Raw genomic sequence first — 21,875 nt, forward strand, 5'->3', positions numbered from 1 at the left:
TGTATACTTTCATGCTTCAGAGAAAGCAGAAACACACAGGCAGCCTTAATTCCTCAACAGAGATTGGTACTGCCGAAGCTGCATCACTCTCTCACTTACCTTCTAGGGTTTCATAACTGCAGATTTCAAGATAGAACAACTGGCTTCAACTACAAAGACAACCACAATGTTTTTAAAAACAGGCATCATTACACGGTTGTATACTTGGAAATGTGTTTGTTGCACAATAAAAAAAAATAAAAAGAGCTATGAAGGCAGGAGTACATTCTTTCCTCCATCTGTACGAAATATGGCACACCACTACTGACAATCAGGCATGCACCTAGTACAAAAGGTTTTTGCCCCAACTCAAGGAGTATGAATGATAAAGTTAGAATCCCTTAATTGATCCAATCCATTAATAAAGCAAACCTGTATCAACCACACTCATCAGTGCTGTAGAAGTCCCTTTACCCTTGATTTTACAGTATCTAAACCTAATCATCCTTCAATTAGGCACACACAATGCTTTCACAAAGACCACACAGGGACCATTCATTAGCAATCAGGTACACTACCGTTGGTTAACACCAAACCTCATACAAAGGGGTCACAACATTTGAGGCCACCAATGTTAGCAATGCACTATAAAAATCCCAAATACAATAATCTGGAATCCCCTTCACCTCCCAGAATGCACCATGATGTAAGACATACAATAAACAAATGATTTTCTTTAATTAAGAGTTGATTTTTCTTTTTGTACTGACAACAGGTGATGGGAAGTGCTTATCCATTTTTGAGGGAATATCTGCAAACATCCAGTGATGGTTGGTACTTTGGGATGAGGTTCAGAAAAGAGCATCAAAACCAGAGCTGACGTTTGCCACCATGCAAGCCTTGTTTGGTCTTACTGAATTTGGTCATCGGGCTGGAATGGAGGAAATGCTGGATGGTCCATTTAAAAAAAATGAATGAATATGAGAAATCAAATACAAAGTTCCTTTGCAGTTGTTCTAATGCTTGTCCATGTAGCCCCTTTTCAAATGGCTAAGTAGTTGGTCCAAAATGTTCCAAAGGGGGAGGGGAAGGAAAAAAAAAAAAAAAAAAAAAAAAACACACACACACACACACACAAGGTGATCCTTTCGGAGAGGTTGAACACAAAACACACACATGGTTCCATAAACCGTGGAAATGTGCTGAACCGAATAAATAAAATCTGGAATATTTAGGATGAGCCACTTGACAGCGCAGTCTGCCCAGACTTCAACACAGTGGTATGGGAGTAATACGTACAACACCAAGAGTTGCATCAATTTGGCAAATGATTTGGACAGCAATCCCTTTCACAATAAAGCTTGGCAGGCTTTGGGGTGATGCAACTGAATTTTGACATTAATTGCTTAAGGTCAAAAAAGCGAGTAACACACGGGGGACAAGACTTATTTTGAGCACAAGATGTTGACTTGAACCCACTTCCTGAACTCCGTGCCCCCTTCCCAAATAAAATAAGTTAGCACAAGACAAAGGTGGAAACTCCTTCAGCAACTGGCACAGAGACTGCTGCCTCATACTGGTTTGCCCTCCAGGCTGATCACCGTAGTTCCTCCTAGCTTGGTCGCCATATTGCAACGATCTTGGATGTCTTCCAAATGGTTTGCCTGCAATTCATGTTTGATACCTGTAAAATATAAGTTAACAAGTGTCAAGGAGACTATACACAAGCCACTAACATTAAATTAACCAGAATTAACACCATGGGTTGAAAGAGAAGCCTGTTCTCCCTTCCTTGCTATTAAATTTCAACAACCTGCAGTTGAGAGATTAGCTCAAGTATCAAGGGGGATTGAGGAGCATTAAGGGTAGAGAACAAAGATGAGGATATTTGAAATATTTAAAAAGCCATAATCCCTTAAATATTAGAAGTATATGATATCGCAAGTCCAGGGGTTGGAGGACGGATTAGCTGACTAAGCAGCAAAATGGTCAAAATGGCTGCATGCCCCAATACAGCCTGAAGAATTCTGTTCGTAACTACTTTCAAGGACATACAGCACCAAGAATAAACTAGCACCACAGTTTACTTTTTAATTTTCTAGTTTACACCAGGGAAAGTATTTCAGTGGCAGACAAATTAGGAGACTATGACCCTCATTACAACATTGTGGGCGGCAAGCGCCGCCCGCCAAGTAGAATCCGCTGAGCAGCCGTACTCCTGCGGTGGCTATTTGGAGATCCCCGCTGGGCCGGCGGGCGGAAACCTAGTTTCCGCCCGCCGGACTAGTGGGGATCTCGGGCGCAACACGGGAGCCGGCTCCAAATGGAGACAGTGAAAAGCTCCATGGGGCCGTGGCAGTGCAGGGGCCCGCGACTCCCCTTTCCGCCAGCCTTTTCATGGTGGTTCATACCGCCATGAAAAGGCTGGGGGGGGGGGGACTCAATCCCCTGGGCAGTGCTGCCCTGGGGGATTACAACCACCGGGACCAATGTGGCGGGATTCCGCCGGTGCTTCCGCCGCGGTCGTAATCCCATAGGAAGCACCGCCAGCTTGTCGCCGGTGCTTCTGTCGAAACAGCCCTGGTGGTCTTTGACCGCCAGGGTTGTAATGAGGGCCAAAGTTCTTAAACCAGGTCACAGCGAAATATTCTTTCATAAAATTTCAACCAGGATAGGATTTATTGTTCAGTTTAACTCAATTTCCATTTGGGACGCTGTAGGATTGAGGACTAATTTATTCTTGGGGATTTTGTTGCAGGGGTGTGGAATTTAATTAAATATCAACTTGTCCATGAGACAGGTTGCTTGATACATCTACTTGTCCTGTAAAACAAATGAACTTGTCCTTTTGGTGCCACGTAGTGCTGCGATAAATTATGGTAGAAATCTCATTATATAAGAGCTCTGATAATAGCCTATCCGATTATGCCATGGCTCATAGTATAGTAGGGTTTGCATTCAAGCAATTCCCACATTTTGCCACCTTTCCACAGATTTACATACAGGGGCTGGAAGTAGCACTAAGCAACAGTTCCAGGGTTGGAAAACACTTTGGAGTCTTCGAAAACCTACTAACTTGCATGCTTTAGGGGTTTTCACCAGCTCCTATTTCATCCAATACTGATAAATGTTGAAAATCTACATCTGATAAGGGCAGAAGTAAATCTTCTTCCACTGTTGGGAAAAAAAGTGGTTATAGGAAAAGTGGACTCATGAAAGCTCAACAGATTTTCGCATGAGCAAATCTACACATGCATAGTTGCTTGAACTAAAATGAAGTTGATAATTATTTTCTAGCACTACAATTTTCTGGCCTACTTCTGTAAATTATTGTGAAATCATGAAAGCTGTAAATCTGCACTAATGCAAGGGCATACACCATGGGTGCACTTTTGTGACTATTTAAAAATTGGGCTCCTTCTTATGTCTTGGGTTTACGAGACCTTTTGTTTTTATTAAAATTCTATCTATAGACTGGCTTCACTGTGAGTGACATCATTCTGCTCTTTAACAATGAGCATATCAGAACCCTAAGTAGTTTTGTTCAGTTGCAGGGACTACTGTGGCAATATATGCTTTTTGAGACCAAAAATATTGTTGCCTTCTGCCAAGGTTTGTTATAATGCTCAGGGCCTGGCAGCTCCCACAACAACAAAGCTGTACAAAAACCATGTCAAAAAACACATTGACAAAAGCAAAAGGTTGACCACCGATGTCAGACATATTAGCTTTGCCAATGATTGTTTACTTTAATGTTTCACTATCCTGTTGAAGCGGATTGTACATTATGAATATTTTTGGAAACACTAGCATGCATCAACACATTTTACTAGATGTTTCAAAGATACGGTACCTAAAATGTAATAGTAGTTGAGAAAAACAAACTTTTTTCTAGTTGCATTTTTTTAGAACATTAAATTTGAAAGCAAAGGCTCCTCGATTATGCTTTCAAGCTTCTACAAATACGTGCATCTAATTAGCGAGCATTCTGGAAACATTATCCGTAGCCTCATATTGTTGAACTTTGCAAACGTGATTACACACATTTTTATATGGGACCACTGTCAGCAATGCAGTCTGAGCTTACAACATTCACCTAAAGTGATCCCCCTAATAAAGGCTTTGCAGTAATGAAGCATAAATAGAAGTTCGAACAGCAACTACACATGGACACAAATATTACCTTAGGTGCAGATAATGCCCTTCCCAGATTTCTAATGTTGTACTGTAAACTGGCAGCTAGAGGGTTTGTGTTGCAAGGGGTTAGGCCAACTTGTCCAGAGGACAAAACTAATATGAAAACTTGTTTTCCTTGACCCCAAATAATACATCCTGGGAGTTCAGATATAGGAATGCCACATCACTGTTGATGGATGCCTATCCTTCGCCAAGGAGGGTTTGGGTGAATTAAATCCTAGATGTACACTATTTAAAAAAAAAAAAAAAAAATAAAAAAAAAGGCACAAACTAAAAAGCTTCAATCTTATCCAGGAATATAGGGAGACAGAAAACTTAGAGAAACATGTAAGTGTAAAGCTAACCAGGTGCAAAAGTTGATCACCAGAGAGTTTAGTATGGGGTCTACTGTCAGACGTGGGTACACTTTGCCTTGCTTAGTTAAATTCACATCCATTTCCTTGTATTGCTATTCTTATCTTGTTCTGGTACATTATTCAACGAATTACAATACCTTTCTATTTAGGGTGCTTAAATGTATTGTTTTTACTCCATGAAATAGTGGCCAATTATTATTATTATTTTTTTTTTTTTAAAAAGCATTGTAGGTGGTTTAACTTGAACAGTGTAGTATTCGTCCATAAATACTATTTCAGTTGACGGCAACTAACTGTAGATCATACAGCCTCCTAGGCCCCTTAAAAAGTGCTTATCCGAGCCGCTTTTCTTCCACACCCTCTAAATTCCAGGAAGCTGTTGCTGTCCCTTACCTGTAAATTTCTTCTTAATCGCATCCTTTGAGCTAGCATAAATCATTTTGCTTTTTAATGGTGCGCAGTCGGGAGCCCTAGAAACAAGAAAAAAAATATAAGGATCAAGAAGGACCCACTGTAATCTATCAGGCAGTACAAAAGCAGCATCAAATTCAGGGGCTACAAAACGAGTTAAATGCTTGGCTACATTTTACCAATTTTAGAATGTGCAGCTGTGGAAGGTTTGAAAACCAGAGAAGAGTGCTGAGTGCTGCTAGGTATAGTTAAACAAGTCTGACATCACCTGTGTCTAGTACCAGATGGCAGCGGTATGCACGCGAATGTGCATTTTTGTTTTTAAACAAATCTAGGAGTTATGTGAAATCTTTGTCTTGTGTCGGGTTAAACAAAAAGAAACCAACATAAAAAGGACCCCTCATAAATGCTTATAATACACAACAGTTCAGAGGCAAGATAAAATAGCCATTCACATCACAAGTTAGTAAACTTGCGTAACAAACTGAAGTTCATCACAAGGGGGGGGGGGGGGGGGGCGATACACTCAAACGATCCCGTGTGACACTTATCCACGTGTTCCCCACTATACTGAGTTAACCTTGTTTTAAAAACTTGGGTCCTGCACCCAACTTCAACAGTTATTCCAATATTCTTCGAAGCAAAATGTTAGTACAATACCATTCACAAAAGATTAAACACTAGCACAAAGTTAACATTCCATAATTTTTGGCAAATTAATAAGAAATCACAAATAGGTGTCTTATCCAGCTTCACTGGCTAAATTATATCCTTAAAGGTATATGGCTGGTTGGTGTGTAAACGTTTCCTACTCAAAAATGCAGAAATTAAAATCGGGGAAAAAGAAGGAGGGGGAAAAAAAAACAAAAAAAAAAAAAAACACCCTTCTCTTGCAGCGGCACGTTTCTCGTTATGTTCAATCTTTAAAGAAACTGCCAAAATGAGTTTCTTGCACATCTCCTGATCACTTAAATTGTGAAAGCAGGAATACATTAAGTAGAGTCAGATTAGTCCCTACACCCTTCCAACCCTTTTGAAACCTATACAGACTTACAGGTCGCATAGGTCACTTTCATTAATGGTTAAATCATTTTAAGTATAGTCGAAACTTTGGTCATACTGACCAGATCCTTCCAGTTGAAATGTCCCCAGCAGTTCTACAGAAATGTCTAACCTTAACACAATTAAAAAAAAAACCTTAAGTGTCTCAAAGAGGTTGTGCCCAGCTACAATTCCATTCTCATTTGGGATTACAATGGCGACTTGATATGTGCAATCACCTCTATATGCTGTCCCGCATAGCCAGTATAAAGCCAGCAAATTGATGGGGATCATCTTAACACATTAACAAGCATGAAACAAGAATAAGCAAACTAAGTTTCTTTCAAGGTTTTCAAAACATACGTGCAAAATACAACCTTACTTTTACGAACCCCAAATCTCACATTTCCAGTTGTTTGTGGGAAGCATGGTTACAAAAGCTACAAGGTTAAAGAGGGTGATCTCAACATTTAAATGGTTTCAGATAAACCATGCACACTTAAATCTATGTACGAACTAAGCAAGAATGTTAGAACACGTCTTTTATGCATCCTTGTTCAGAAGCTAAAGTAGCTATGAAAAGGCCTAATCCTTGTAACACTGTAGATTGGCGAAGTCCTTCCACTATGTCATTCTTCCAGGGGCAGCTATATGATCAGTGTGCAGATCTATAACATCCAGTCCACACTGGGCAGTATCGTTTAACCCCTTCGCTGCCAGGCCTTTTCCCCTCGTGTGGCGAGCCATTTTTTGGGGGGCTATTTGGGGCAGTTTGCGCTTAGGCCCTCATAACTTTCTCCACATAAGCTACCCATGCCAAATTTACGTCCTTTTTTCAATCATCCTAGGGATTCTAGAGGTACCCAGACTTTGTGGGTTCCCCTGAAGGAGACCAAGAAATTAGCCAAAATACAGCAAAAAATTAGTTTTTTTTTTTTTTTTTTTAAATGGGAAAAAAAGAGGGCTGCAGAAGAAGGCTTGTGGTTTTTCCCCTGAAAATGGCATCAACAAAGGGTTTACAGTGCTAAAATCACCATCTTCCCAGCTTTCAGGAACAGGCAGACTTGAATCACAAAACCCCATTTTTCAACACAATTGTGGCATTTTACTGGGACATACCCCACTTTTACTATTTGTTGTGCTTTCAGCCTCCTTCCAGTTAGTGACATAAATGGGTGTGAAACCAATGTTGTATCCCAGAAAGCTAAACATTTCTGAAAAGGAGACAAAATTCTGAATTCAGCAAGGGGTCATTTGTGTAGATCCTACAAGGGTTTCCTACAGAAAATAACAGCTGAAATAAAAAATATTGAAATTGAGGTTAAAAAAAATAAAACAAATTAAAAAAAAGGCATTTTTCTCCACGTTTTACTCTTTCCTGCAATGTCATATTTTCAAAACCAATATACCGTTACGTCTGCTGGACTCTTCTGGTTGCGGGGATATACAGGGCTTGTAGGTTCATCAAGAACTCTAGGTACCCAGAGCCAATAAAAAAAACTGCACCTTGCAACGGGTTTTCATTGTATACCGGGCACACAGCAATTAATTTGGTGAAATAAAAAGTGAGAGATCGGTATCAAGAAAACCTTTGCATTTCCAAAAAGGGCACAAGATAAGGTGTTGAGAAGCAGTGGTTATTTGCACATCTCTGAATTCCGGGGTGCCATATTGGCCTTTCCTTCCCTTTGAAGCCTCTCAGGCCCCCATCACATGATCGGAAGAGAAAGGCTTTAGCATTTCTCTTCCGATCTCACTGGAAGCTGAGCTTCCAGCACGATGGGAGGCGGCCTCTGTGGCCTATGTATGCCGGCTCTGAGCAAGGACCTATGGTTATCTGCTGCCTTCATAGATTTATTCTACAAGACAGGATGAACTAGCATACTGATCTGGCCTTCTCAGAAGCACATGTTCCAATACAAAATGGTTCATTTGCCATTCAGCAAATGGATGAGGCCACTGTGAGCAGACACTTAGGTCAATCGCTGAACTGGGGCATTTCCTGCTGATGTGGGGCTCATCCTCTTGACCATTTATGATTACGTTGAAGTTCTAAAGGCAGGCAGACACTATTTGTTCAGGTTTGCATACAAAAGTGCTGTGATGCCTGCATGTCAAAAGACAGAGTTGCTGTTCTTTCAGTTACTTTAGACAAAGGGTGGCCTTGTATGCCTTCTGGGTAAATCAGTATCATCTGGATTCATGAAGGGCAAATTTTGTGATGCGTAAATTTGAAATTCGCTATTTCTACTGAACAGCGTATTTATGATGCTGCACCTGTACCCCTTGTTCAAAAGACAGATCCTGTTTAAAATGTAATGTTCAGTCTCACTCCAGATTGGTGACCAGCGTCCGCCCAAACACAAATTGCCAATATGACAATCAATTTCAAAATTCCACAATGTAATCTATGTTCCTTCAGAAAACCAAAGTGACTACATAGTTGTGCATTAAAGACACCCTTTGAATAATTAAAGATGACCAGTTATCACTCTTTGCGTACCCCAACATTACCAGTCTCTCTTCTGCATCTTCAGATTTAAAAATGAAGAACCTACAATCAGCTAAATCTCGCTGAAAACTCTGAAACCTCTGCAACCTCTGTAAAAGCCCAACTTTCGGTCTCTAGCGACCTTAATTACATGGATAGTGATCATTTAAGCACAGATTACTTAAAATGACCTGTCCTGCAAGACAACAGCAAAAACATTCTTTCCAATATATCTGAAATCCGTTCAGCAGTTTACAATGCATAAATTCAGACAAAACCTATATTTTACCACCTATCTGCATTTTAAACATTACACAACCTCAAAAGTACAAGGGGCATCTTTGAGGCGAGGATCACCACCCATTTCACCGTACCAACATCAAATACTAATATTTAATTAACTAACCGTACCAAGAGCACTGATTGTCAGGTCATCCTGGTGCCAGTAAACCACATAGACCCTTTTATAATGGCACAAAACAATTAAACTACTATATCTGGTTGAGTGACATAGGTTTGCCTTAAAAAGAGCAAAACACATTAAAATGATGCCACCTTTCATGACCCAACAGTGGCTTTCTAATATGAAGTGGCAAACTGACTGCCTGGAAGGGGGTATGTGGCAATGTGTTTTAGGAATAAGAAAGTGGTTCTCCAAACCCATTTAGTAATTCTGCCAGAAAATAGTACATCTTATTGCATGGCATGGACACTAAAGCGCTTCTTGCATGCCATTTTGCCATTTTCCATACACAGACTTATTCTGATGGGTTTAAGAAAACATACAAACTCCACAGATGTATTAGGTTCATATGCAGCAAGTTCTGCAAGTGTTTTGTTAGCGAAATCATCACCAAGTCATCTGCTCAAAGGGTAGGTTTTCCTGGTCCGCTCTCTTCACAGTAAGCTCCAGTCCCACTGGAAAGAGAATGTGTCATGGCCACCGAAAACGTGGCATAAAAAACATGCTCAAAGCCCTTCAATACCCACTACTCCCTCTGCCACCAAACTTTCACCTTCCTGAATCAAACTAGGTGTCTTCAGCCTTTCAAATTGGCTGCTGGGTGTGTGAAGATCTGGCGTGTCACAGGCTGAGCCAGGGACAAGGGCAAACCTACCCACAACCCATTAAAAGCAGAGATGGACCCACTCTAAGTGGGATAACAGGAAGACCTTCTGCTATACGTTGACCTTTTATTTTAGGTTTATAAGTACGCATCCTCTGTATGTTAATAACCAATGGTCTTGAGACTAATTGAGGAAACAGAGCTCTTGGGGAGTCCACCAAACACTAGCAGCCCAAAACAGATTTCAATACACCTGCTGAACAAAGGGGATATAATATCAAGGCTGACACTATGAAGAAATAGATCCACTTCTGTTGCAGGTCAGAAAGCTGTAACTGTATAATGCCAAGTGCCATTATTAGAACTCAATCTCTTGTAGGCCTGGGTAAACCTCAATCTCCCTTAGCTGATCACTGATCAGCTTTGCAGGCAAAGGAGGTAAGAGAACCTCTAAACCAGGCAAGCAAAATATAAATTAACATTCTTTGCAGACACTTGAATCCTAGATATTTTGTGGTGTTCGTTGGATGAGAGTAGACTACACTGTTCAGTTGAGAGGGGAAGAGGTGGGGAAGAAGGCTTGTTGGCCTTTTAACTGACGAGAGCCAAATGGCTTTCACAGTAAATATTTCAGTAACAGTCCCTAAGAAGAGCTCACTTATTAAATTCTTAACTTAAAAAGTGGCATTTCATCCACAGGATAACAGTGGAAAATTGGAAAGGGGATACTGTGTGCAGTGAGACCTACTGTATGATTGAAATGAGACCCTAAATGTGCTAAATATAGTTTAAGAAAGCAGTGCACTTGCTTTTCTCAAATCATAACTCTTAGTGCCTAGCCACCATTTTGCTCAGCTAGGCAATTTCTGCAGTCCATCCTTAAAGGACATTGAGAAGAGTTTAGCGTTCCCCTTACTGGGTTCATCATCAGAAGGGACATACAGGATTAACACCCAGGACCTCAGATTGGTCGTGACCTACAAATCCCTAACAAGTAGCAGACCCAGCCCAAAGAACAAAATAGCACCCATAATTCAGGAGTTGACATTAGTATGCAGATTGGCGTTTCCTTTGCTACTGGCCGTTAGGGGCTCCTAAAACTGTTTCTACTTCTACTGCAATGCATATGGTACTATTTTATGCCCAAGAAGTCAACTACATCACAAAGACTCATACATGGATCAAATACAGAAAGTAGCTATTTTATCTTTACCCACTCTGGCAGGTATTTGAATGCAGTGATAGGATTATAATGCAAGCCTGACCCAATAATAGACACCCTGATGCTGGACTTTTTTTTGCACGCTTGGATGAGCTAACAAGAAGACTGCCATCTGACGGTATGAAACCCATTTAAAAAAAAAAAAAAAAAAAAAAAAACACACACACCACACACAAGTTCCAGCATTCCCCCTCCCCCACTGCTAGCACAGTAGAATATTTCCCTTGCTCACCATCACATTCTGTCTCACCTACTTGCAGGTGTTGTTGGGTCCTGAAGTATTGTGTGGTGGTAGGACACATGTCCTGTAATTTCTTCAATTAGCAAAATTTCAGTAAAAACAAAAAAATATGCAAACGTATTTACGTTACATAAAGTATGATTGTGCAACATTCTTAACTTTAAGGTTATGTTGAACGAATCCACAAAAATAAGTCAATCACTTATTTGATCAATCAGTATAATAGTCTCCGTCACTTCACCGGTGCCTGTTATTTCATACTTTATTTTCACGGCCCTCAGTCTACCCAAAAGGCCGCCAAAAAGGAGCTCATGAACTACTGGTAGCTCACCAGCATCCTAGCAGTAGCTCTTAGAAGTGAAGCTCAGTAATTACATTGAGAGGATCTGTGCACTTTAAAGAAAACAGCAATGCACATCTCAAGAGCCTTAGAGTGGCAGCCAAGCAAACCTATATTAAAGAGACGTGTGCTAATCCAGTAACACGCAATGTCAGCCTACTGAGCCTGCAAAGTGACCAGCTATACCCAATCAGTCTAGCAAAGTCAAGATTATTATTCATGTTGTAGGCTATGCTCCATCAGCCACACTTGTTGACCAGGGACTCAAGAAAGACGATTTCCAGCAGGAGTCAAACTGGGGTCACTGAAGAGTGGGGCTGTAGGACGCAGAGACAATGTGTGACCAGATGCTTAAACCCAGGAGCGGAGAAGAAAAGAGGCTGAATCCAGAGCTCAGATGAATGGGTTGGTGCATCCATTAATTTTTTTATTTCAGTGTGCATACAAGTGTGTATTTATGTGGTCACATATGTTTGTCAATGTGTCTGGCATGGTCTCTCCTTGGTAAACAGTGTTGCTCCCTGGAAGCTGTGCATAGTGTGAAGTACCACCAAGACTCTATACCGCTACCATTTACACAATTTTCATCTCCGGAATAAATGTGTCCATTCTTCGCATAATGTTGGTTCTGGCATAATAATGGTCATCCATGATATATTATGAGCATTTTTGGTCCAATAGGGGCATATTGGTAGCCATCACTGAGATATTGGGAGCATGGTTACACTAAATGTGACCACCCAGGACATAATGGTGGCCACTCCTGGCATAACAACTGCCACAGTGGGCATTGTGGCAATCATGATACCCAGACTTGCCACTATGGTGGCCATTTACTGACTTCTGAACTTCTTTGGCGCTATGGTGATCATCTGTGACATGAGATTATAATACCTAGCCATTTGAACAGGATCTGTCCATGAGACAATTGAGGAATTGGTGGAAAGGACAGGCTGGTGTTTTTGGGTACTGTATTTACTCAATATTAAAACTGATAATTTTTGCCTTCAAAATATGCCCCTCAAAAGTTTTGCCATATTGAATGTATCTGCCCAAATAAATAGATATTTGATATGGACATCTGCATTCTATTTTTCTTGGTTATTACTTTTCTGCCAGGGTGAAAGTGCTTGTTTGGCTATTGTTTATTTATTCATATGGAGGTATTCCATACTGATAATGGGTTTCCTAAGGCGTCTGCTAGTACTCCTAACTGAAATGTCTGGGCCATCATTAGTGTAGTAGTGTTAATCGATTTGGTCACCATTGTAGAGTGCTAAAGTTTGTTAATAGCTCCGGATGAGTTTCCTTGAGCAGAAGTACTTCTCAATATAGAAATGGCTGGAGACACCTGGTGTAGCTAACAATTTCACTTTTCAACCACTCCTTTTGAATGATACAAGTTTATCATTTAAACATTCCAAGAGGTCTGGAAGAGGGCAAAGAAGGAGGTGTGCCAAATGTATTCTAATGAAGAACTCCCCCCCCCCCTTTTTGAAGATTTAATTTTTTTTTTCTTAACGTTTACAAAATTAACTATCATCACTAACTTCTAGGCATGCACAAAAAGTTTGTATGTGCAACATTCAAGCCAAGCTTAATGGTTTTGCCAATGCTTGTTCTGCTCTGGGACCACATGACAAGTTGGGGGGAGGAGAGTGGTAAGAGGGCTCCAACCTGAAGTCCTGTGGCTCTCCAGCCCAATCCACAACTTTGTAACGCCCGTCAACATAAACAACCATCCTCCAAAGCGCAACAACTCAATACAACCAGATGCGGCTTAGCTTCCTTGCAACCCTTTTCCCTACCTTACTGGACTATCTGCATTCCATGTCAAATTTGCTGCCAGGGTCGGGCTGTAATTGTGGTTCACTCATCAGTTTGACCGACAGGTCACCTTTCCCAATTTGAGAAGGAAACTTCTAGAAAGTTATACGACTTGAGATAAGAACGAGTGTACTAAACCTATGAAGCATTTGAAAGCAAAGCAAGTGTACTAAACCTACTAAGAAGCCGAAAGCTTTTGGTTTGCTCTTTAACAATTGTTAATCAAGGCTATAGTTGTGTTGTTTTTTTGTTTTTATAGGATGGCAAACTCGGAATCAATTTGTCAGCTCTGCTGTGCCTTCTCTACACTGGTAATTTTAGTTCATCAATTAACGTGGTGCTTCCTGGAACAGAATGTCTATGTGTATAGGTCTTGGTCAGTATATTTTGTTATGCTTCACTAAAAACAACCAGAAAGGCTAAAGACTGGTAATGTTAAAATGTGGTATCTGGTTTCTCGTAATTGTTTTCTAATGAAATACCGTTTCTAGGATAAAGACATCTTCAAAATCAAAACAAAATAAAAAAGCCCCCAACCCCCCCCCCCCCCCCCGACACTCAGCCAAGCACATCTCCTGAGGGTAGTACCCATGCATATCTGCCTGCCAGGGGTATCTGCCAATTTGAGGCAGGAGATGGGAATGTTCTTGCCCTCCTGGATTACTACTTTTGCTTCTTCTGAACTCTTCTGGAAGGTTCCGCATTAGTCTTTCAATTTCCTCCGATTGCTGGTGGTCATACCATTTGAGGAAGGCACTGGACTTCGCAATTAACAAATGCGTCACCACTTCAGTCTATCTTTCTACCCACCTGGTCCATTCTTTTGCACTACTTCAGTGGTGGACTGGTTGAGGTGGGAAGCGTTATCATGGCTTCCTGCATTTTGCTACTATAAGGGAGTTTACCTGCACGTTCCCTTGATATTGGGGGTCTTGCGTGGAATGCTGATCTTTTTTCTCCATTCGAGGAGTAACCACCCTGGCTGTAGCAGGTTTGACAGCTTTCTTATCATGGTCCAGTATGCCGGGAAGTATGGGTATGCACAGGTTTGCCTTCTGTGATGCCTTCAGGGTTTTGAGGAGGAAGAACGATTCCTCCCTCTCTTCCTCAAGCTGGACCCCATATGAATCTGTCACCCTCTTGATTAGTCCATTGTACATTTGACAGAGTGACCAGTGTGCTGGATAGAGATGCTTGGGTGCAACCCCAAGGGACGTTTGGACGTACCTTCCACCTGCTAGGTTTGGACATGGGCGCCCTCCACTCTGCACAGTTCACTCTCGAGGGCCCTTTATGCGTCAACCACAGCTTCAAAGCAAAGGCCAAATGCGGCTACTTTGAAGGCGTACCACTCAGTTAATGAGGAGGAGGCTGCAATTCTTTTGTTCTCCTTAAAGTAATTTTGAATCTGTAAAGCTATAGGACTCCCCACTACGCTTTCCAAATCTTTGAGCCCCGGAATAGAACTGGGTTGGGAAGTGGTAATCTTCAGATATCTCACAAGATTTTAGTTACTTCCTTTGGAACTTTGTCATATCTCTTTCCATGCTGTGACTCAACTCCCCTTCTTCCCCAACCCACCTTTTTTAAGGTCTTGCCTATACAGCACATGGGCGGTCTTTGAGACATTTTGTTTTCTATCAGAGGACTTCGAGACAATCCACTGTTCACCATTGGTTGGCTTCACGGTCACTCATTTGTTTGCTTTTATTGATCAGCTACCTTCATGTGTTTGTCCCTCCCCCGGAGCATGGGCGTGTTGTGTCCTTCCACTAATCATTTTTGTAGGATTACTTTTTTCTGTGTTTTAAAGCACTCCACTAGAGTGAATCTTTTTTCAGCTGGCTCCCTTATGTATTTCTTCCACATCTGCTGTCTAGCCTCCTGCCCCTACACTCACTTTTGTCCAGAATGCTTCCCCCACCCCCTTTGTTCCATTGTTACCTGTGTTGGTTGCCCCAATTCCATAGTTGCTCGTGACTAAGGACACACCTCTCGTAGCCCGCCCTATTGATTTTGCCAATGCATGTTTTTTTTTGCTTTCCACTTTACTGGTTAATGCAGGAAGTCACACACTTTCCTGTCTGAGCAGACTAATGAAGACCACTTCACTTATCTGGTTATAGCTCCTTTAACAATGCATACCGCCTTGCCTAGGTGGCTGATGATTTTTTTTAATGGTGTTTATTGTTTTATTGTAGGTACTTATCATTTGAGCCAGTTTTAATCCTCTGCTCTATGATAGAACTGTTGATGAAGCAGACACTGTTCCCTCTATTTCAAGCATGCAGTAGGGCCTGCTTGCATGGATGATCTACACGGTTAATATGCTTATCGTGTGCTGCTCACTTTGTTTTTCTAAATGCCAATAATGATGGGTTAACGAAAAATAGACATGGATGCATCTCTTTTCCAGAGACAATTTTGTTTCCTACAACAAAAATGCACACTTTAAACGGTCAGGTAATTGGTTTGTGCAGTAGAGGTTGGGGCATACTGGTCCAGTGGACAAAGGCAACATGTTGTACTTGTCACCAAAACAATGTCCTGGACGTCAACACCTCTTTAACACTACCAATCTTAATATTTTCCTTGTCAAAATTTAATTAAACAAAAAAAACACATACATTTTCAAAAATTAGAACGTTGTTAAAACTTTTCTTTCACATCCTACTTAAGCTAATGAATGGTAGATAGAAAGTAGGATGCCCTTCCTCTAGTGGGCTGGGAATACGATCTCACCCCTTTAGAAAATCTTAAGTAACGTTAATCCTGATTCCCTGGCCCACTAATTTGGCAGAACCCACACAAAACTAGAGCAAATCACCCTTAGCTTGGCACAGAAAAAAAAAAAGAAAACTGGAGCGCCTTCAACCCTCTCCACAACTGTATATTTATTTATAGTGCGTTAAAATGTACCATATACGCTGTAATAAATAAGCAGAAAAATCAGGACAAGCAGCAGCAGATCGGAGTTAGATCTCCATGAACATGTGCACCAAACAGAATGGGTTTCAATTTGTAAAGCTCACTTTACTACTGCTTAAATACCAGAAGCTGATTCTGCATCTTAGGTACTTTCCCAGAGCCTTCTTACTGCCTTTGTAAATAGCCCATTACCGCAATGTCATATTTTTTGTGCCAAGATATTCTTAACCATGACCTCCCTCTAAACCATTTTTCAGGATTTAGTTTTATATTTCGCAGCCATACTAAAAGGAATTCAGAGTAAGATTATATTTAGATAATTTCATAATGAACGTGTCTCATTATTAGGTATCTTCCTTCCTCCCATCCGTGAAAAACAAAATCGCCAGATCAGTAATAAGTCCCAAAAATCTACTCATGTAATATTTCAGTTTTCTCTGTTGCGCTTTGGCATGAGCATGGAGTGAAACTAAGCACATTACAGAAATGAAGACTGCGGTAAGAGGCCAACCTAGCCCTCCGTTTCTCCTCGCCACCTCAACATTTACTTCATTTAAAACCCACTTAACTGAGCTCTTTTTCAGTTCCCTTTTACAAATGGAAAACATTGGACCAGTGGTCTACAGACTTTAAAATAAATGGCAACCCAATTGCCACGGTAAAAAAAAAATATTAACTCTGATAGATGTTCAAATACAATGGATGCTTTCTTTTTAACAGAAATAAAAATACATGTTTTTCTGGTAACCATTTTTATTAATCATTATGAACAAATACACACCTACATTTACATCTTTCAAGACGTACCCAACAGCGTTCTTTCCCTAAAACAAAAAAACAAAACGTTTGATTTCTTGCCGATTAGGCACAACATAGACAGGGAATTGATCTGTTTCTGCAACTCCCTCTGGGTTTGATCAGGATACTGACGTCTGTGCTGCCCAGAGGATCATTTATCCCATTAACATTTATGTGGGCACACCCCAAAACACAAACTGTTAATGCTAGGAAAGATGATGGCTATGTAGAGTAATAATGCCATTATCTCATTAAGTACCTCTTCCTGCCACTAACAAGCTATATTAATTTGTGGTTGCTTGACTTGTGAAGATTTATTATTGTGCATAAATACGCATTTTCTCCCACTGCTAAGTTTTTAAACATCTGGGCATGCTATCAGCATACAAATTTAAAAGCAAGGGAGACATCAAGCACCCAAAGGGTTAAACCTTTCGAGTACCAATTTTTATTATCCTTTCAGACAACCCTATAATTCACAGCTACCTAGAGGTCCTAAATGAATTAAAGAAACATTGCTAATAAATATGTACTAATATGAAAGGACTATCTTTTGCAGCTAAGACTTGGTCGTGGATTTTGCCAACGGAAACCAGTCTCGATCAGCAGTTTTAGATATGCATCATGTACTCTGTACTGCAAAGAACAGACAGGATTTTCCAAACCAAGCTTAAAAGACGACACAAATAATATTGTAAATATCATGCTAAGTGGGTAATTCTACTGACTCCCGATGGCGTGGAGTTAAAAGTCTGAACCGTCGGATGGTTGAAATACTACAAATATCAATACCTGGTGCAAACTTAGTTACTGGTCCTTCCTCCCTTATCCATGAAGGAACCCTCACTTATTCTCCACCCCTTAGAGGGACTAATGTCTGCATGATAGCATCAGTCACGCATCAAACTCACCGTAGGAGACTAAAAAATACATAGTGGCTGTCTTCGAATATGGCACCTTTCTATATTTCATTGTTAGTGGGAGATATTCAGCGCAATCAGCTTTTGCCCGGGAAACTGGGGCTCTAAGATAATGCCCAGTACTAAATTAGAGGCCATACACACAGTTTGTCCACCTTACTTCTAGTGCTGCAACCCAACCACGATCTGCATATCATCTTTGCAGAGTCGTTTTCTTTTAAATCAAGTGACTAATTTCTGTATTACTCATTGACTATAATATTTTCTACTATACTCATACACAACACGTGCACACACATGGAAGATAGTACAACATATCTGCAGTCAGACAGTTATTTTGGAAGCTACCAGTGAGGCACTGATGCACCCCATCGGAGACGTAAACAGCTTACACTTGAGCCTTTCCTGCCCTAGTGACCCCCATGGACCACATGTATGCCCAAGCACCAATGTTCCCTCTAATTTTTTTCCACTGTGTGCGGTCTCTGTGCGCTGCAGCCAAGGATACGTGCGCCAAGAAATTGACCATGCGCGCGCGCGCAGCGCATAACTAGCCAAGATCTTTGGCATTAGCCTCTCCATACCACTAAAGCAAAAAAGGGATATAATTGCTCCATGCAATAGGGCATCAAGGCAGTTTTGTGACCTGGTTGCACACCCCAAGGACAGGACCTGTTAGGGGAGCACGTATATTGCTCTAAAAGGCTTATTTAGGCTTAGAAAGTGATAACGCATATAAACTACCACAAAGTATAGGAATGGTGGAACATTTGATAACAGCACATTTTCTACTGTTCTGAAGCATTTCCTAGCTCATGAACCATTGATTTTCAAGACAAATATCACTTGCCCGCTTGTATGCTAAAGCACACCAAATGATGTTTAAAACACTCCCCGCTGCATTTAAACACTGTTTTCATTGACTTCAATCCAGATTCAAATATGAGTATTATCTGCCTTAGGGGAGCACGTATATCGCTCTAAAAGGCTTATTTAAACTCAGAAAGTGACAAAGCATATAAACTACCACAAAGTATAGGAATGGTGGAACTTTCGATAACAGCACATTTTCTACTGTTCTGAAGCATTTCCTAGCTCATTAACCATTAATTTCCAAGACAAATATCACTTGCCCGCTTGTATGCTAAAGTACGCCAAATGATGTTTAAAACACTCCCCGCGGCATTTAAACGCTGTTTTCACAACGTGCGCGCTTGCCAAAGGGGCCTCTGCGATGGGGGAAGGAAAGGTGCGCGCGCCTTACAGGGAACATTGCCAAGCACTCTGACCATCTCTATTGAATAGTTCTCTACTGCAGAGGATATTGAAATATTAAGAATCTAAGCCATGGGTACTCATACATTTTCCCAGAGGCCAAACAGTTTGGTCTGTGATGTGACTGAGGGCCACAGATGCCAGCCGGGTTGTGGGGTGGTGGTAATGTGGGTGAAGGGAAAGCAAAACATACATCTGGTGGCTGAAGTGCACAATGTGAATCCAGAAAAACGGGTATTAATCCCGGTTTCTCCACTTAATCATATTGTGATTCTAGGCAAGTAGGTTTTCCCCTCCCACTTTCCCTTTTTTCGTAATTAGCACCTATAAGACCTCAAAATATAGGACTTCAGGATGTGGCTACACAATACTTTCACCTGTGTTTGATTTAGTAAACTATAAACGTGTTCATGTATAAAGGCACTAAGGCCACCCGAGGAGTGCACTTAAGTGACTTGCCTTTTACTTCACTGCTTCTAAGAATGAATATTTCTAAATTCATGTTTGAAAAATATTACTTTAAAAGTACTTCTCAATGCACTGATAATGTGATGTACTAAGGCGCAAGGGTCCTGCATTCTAATAAAATACTCTGAATTTTGAAGAAAAGTTCATACTTTTACAAATTCTGCAAAATACCTTTAAAGTTAAGATGTTTTTAAAGTTAAGCTGTGCAGGACACGCTAGTTATTTTTTTCTTTAAACATCAATTAACCTTTAAATAAATGATTGCCTGTTTGGGTGTCTTTTTGATGTCAGTATTGAGTAGAATAAACAGCATCCCAGAGCTTCTGTTGATGAGGGAGCCACATGTAATGCGCAGGAGGGCCCCGGGCCTCAGGCTTCAGGCCTCACTTGGAGTATCACTGATCTAGGCTGTAAAATTCTCTCAGTCGCCCCCAAACTTCCTCAAATGTACTAGGGCGTCCTCTACCTGAATACACTACTTTTCAGCTGCCATACATCTATTCCTGCAAGGCAGTCGCCCTTTGTTGTCAACAGCAGCGACCTCCCCAGTTGTGCAATGCCTCTTTGCCACCACCAATTCCAAGAGCAGAATAATCGTTGGCTCGAGATAGGTCTGTATCTCCAGAGACACAAGTCACAAACTGACTTATTCAAGATCTGTCTATCCATTAAAATCACATCGCTCTTTCGGGATCATGTCCCAGTAGCTTTCGATAGAGAGCAGGCCCACAGTATGTCGTAGAAGGAACATTTCATACTATGGCATCTTTGACAAGTGGCTGTTTATATAGGGCCAAGCTACACAAAATGGGTAAAGTCCAAATACAATCGGTGCAAGTTCTTAAACTGGACTAGGTAAAACCGCATCCTAATGTCTACCTCACGGGGTGCAAGATGGCAGCCTCCCTATCTATGTCATCCTGGGCTCCCACATCCCTCTCCCATCACGGTTATAGAATTTAAGTTAGCAACTGATACCATTTAATGTTCTATTTATGGAGGAGACTGCACCCTTTCACAATGGGTCCTTCAGTACATGGCTTTCAACTAGAGCGTAGACTGGTATATCCTCCCAATAAATGGGAGGGTATGTTTATAGTACTGTGTATGAGACAGCCCAGGTCCCTCCTAGAGCTTCTCAAAGAAGCTAACAGATTCACCCTCTACTAGATCTCCTACCCTAGTGTGAGAAAGGAAGTCCCACGATTTTAACCACCCCCTTAGCTTATGCACCTCCTTCAATGTAGTCCCCTCCCAGTGGTGTATCTAGCGCAATTTTATTCCTCCACTCAATATGGAGTCATTGCTGTATCCCATGGGCTAGGGTCGCCTGTGTAGGCGCCACGAGGTTTGCTCTCCCAACTTACCCTACTTATAATGCACACCCAATTGGGTGTAGTCATGCACAGTCTATCCAATTTAACTGCAGGATATCTCCCGGGGTAATAACACAATCATTTGTCATAATTGTCAAGCCCAGTACTGTCCCTGTAAGTGTGAAAACTGCATCCCACGTTGTATAGTGTTCTGTAGCTGTCCAAAGAGCTACCAGCAGAGCAACTCCATCCCAAAGCAGCAGTCTAATTTCTTTCTCTACTCGGATTTTTTAAAAAATATTGGGTTACAGGAAAGGTGTATTTTGGATCACATATTGGAGTTTTGGGAGCTTAAATCATTTTAAAGATGGCTACTCACTGGAGGAGTGTTCGTGGTAATTTGCACCGCTTGAAGCAATCTTACTGCTCATCAGTCAGGAGCCTCTCCAAGTTTCCCCCCAGGAAACAATTTTAGTGAGGTGCGATGTGAATGCCACGTTATTTAAAGCGTTCGCACACCACCCTAAGGGGGTTTGAGATGTTAAGATTCGGGGCCCAATTACCAATTTTAAAGAGCACGGTTCTATACCAATTTACCTTCTATCCCGAAAACACTCTGAAGCCTTAGACAATGCTACGTTAGTCCTTAACGTTTCCCCCGGATTTTCTATGCAGAGTAGGGCACTGTCTGCCTAGCGATATATGTTTTCTCTCAGTTGATCCCCACGGTCTCCAAAGCGAATTAGGGTCTTATTTGCTCTAACACAACGTTCTAGTGGATCTATACAGATGGCAAACAAGAAAGAGGTGAATGGGTACCCCCACCCATGTTCCTATATCTAGAGGGAATGTTACGGATGTTACCTATTGATCCAGACCGCACCTGTCGAATCCCTGTAAAGGAGGGCTACCCAGCTACAGAAATGTGGTACAAAACCACAACGTTTCAGCACCAGCAAGAGGTATGGCCTGTGCATTGAATCAAATATATATTTTTA

The 21,875-nt window shown here is 41.2% G+C and overlaps 1 protein-coding gene across 1 annotated transcript in view; it reads right to left on the reverse strand.

Annotated features, from left to right (window-relative positions):
• Positions 1-693: 693 nt before the first annotated feature.
• LOC138259908 (cofilin-1-like) overlaps positions 694-21,875 on the reverse strand; it is a 58,910-nt gene continuing 37,728 nt past the window's right edge. The window contains exons 3-4 of the mRNA XM_069207877.1: positions 4,926-5,002; positions 694-1,663 (exon numbers count right to left, since the gene is read on the reverse strand). Coding sequence (XP_069063978.1) covers positions 1,551-1,663; positions 4,926-5,002 — 190 coding nt within the window. The 3' untranslated portion in view covers positions 694-1,550. The remainder of the gene's footprint in view (positions 1,664-4,925; positions 5,003-21,875) is intronic.

This window comes from Pleurodeles waltl, chromosome 9 (genome assembly GCF_031143425.1).
Source record: "Pleurodeles waltl isolate 20211129_DDA chromosome 9, aPleWal1.hap1.20221129, whole genome shotgun sequence".
NCBI lineage: Eukaryota > Metazoa > Chordata > Amphibia > Caudata > Salamandridae > Pleurodeles > Pleurodeles waltl.